Below are 1,025 nucleotides of genomic sequence, written 5' to 3' on the forward strand. Positions count from 1 at the left end.
CTGGCAATACTCATTTACTATTTTCTCCTTCTCGCGGTGACATTAAATTATCGCAGATAATTTTTTTATTTAAAGGCCTCTATGATATGAGAATGCGGGGTGTACTTGCAGCTTATGAAGAATTAAAGAACTCTGTTGGGTCTCTGTCTCTGCTGAAAGAGACAAACCCTCGTGCTGCACATACACCCCAAATCCATACACAACAGTATACCCCTAAGCCTGCTGCTGCTACTCATTCTTCTTCTCCTCCTCCTCCTGCTGCTGGCGGTGGTGCTGCTGGTCGCGGTGCTGCTAAAGGGGGTAGTCAGGCAGCAGCAGCAGCAGCAGCAGCGGCAGCACCGGCGGCGGATGCAGCAGATAAAGTTTCCACAGGTGAAGCAGGTCGAGCAGCAGCAAGTCAAGCCGCAACAGGTGCAGCAGCAGGAGCAGGTGCAGCAGCAGGAGCAGGTGCAGCAGCAGGAGCAGGTGCAGCAGGTGCAGCAGCAGCAGAAGAAGAGCGGTTGCTGCTGTCTGAAGGGAAGCATGAGTTGTTTGCTGAGCGTTGTGATGCATCTATAAAGAGACGCATGCTGCTGTGGGCGTCAGAGTATGGCTGCCGATACACCCGAGAGTTAGAGGGGTTAGATGAGGAGACACTGCAGCAAGCAGAGACGCTTGTGCATATTGTTGCATGCGGAGACTATAATCTAACTCCTCAAAGCCCTCTATATCATTTAATTACAAAAGGCTCTATGAACTTTAAAGAGTTATCTAAAGATAAGCTTTCAGGCGAGTGGGGTGCTGTGCTGCTGTTTAACTGTCTCCTTCATCTTTTGCTGCTGTCTCCTTTTGCTGCTGTCTCCTCGCTGTTAGCTGTCTCCTTTCTAGTGATGCCTTCTTCGGGTCTTATTGTACTTTTGCTGTCTCTTTTATGCTGTCTCTTCGTGGGCTTTATATCTTCTTTATTTTGTCTCTACTTCTTTCTCCTGTCTCCTTTTACTGTCTCCTTTTACTGTCTCCTTTTACTGTCTCCTTTTACTGTCTCC

General features: G+C 48.5%; 1 protein-coding gene across 1 annotated transcript; it reads left to right on the top strand.

The window, feature by feature from the left end:
* Positions 1-92: 92 nt before the first annotated feature.
* EAH_00062910 (hypothetical protein) lies at positions 93-685 on the top strand (the record flags this gene model as incomplete). The annotated part of the gene is made up of 2 exons (XM_013396863.1): positions 93-586; positions 679-685. The coding sequence occupies 2 exons, from the start codon at positions 93-95 to the stop codon at positions 683-685; spliced, it is 501 nt and encodes a 166-aa protein (XP_013252317.1).
* Between the last annotated feature and the right edge of the window lie 340 nt (positions 686-1,025).

This window comes from Eimeria acervulina, genomic scaffold, assembly GCF_000499425.1.
Source record: "Eimeria acervulina Houghton genomic scaffold, Eah_scaff1754, whole genome shotgun sequence".
NCBI lineage: Eukaryota > Apicomplexa > Conoidasida > Eucoccidiorida > Eimeriidae > Eimeria > Eimeria acervulina.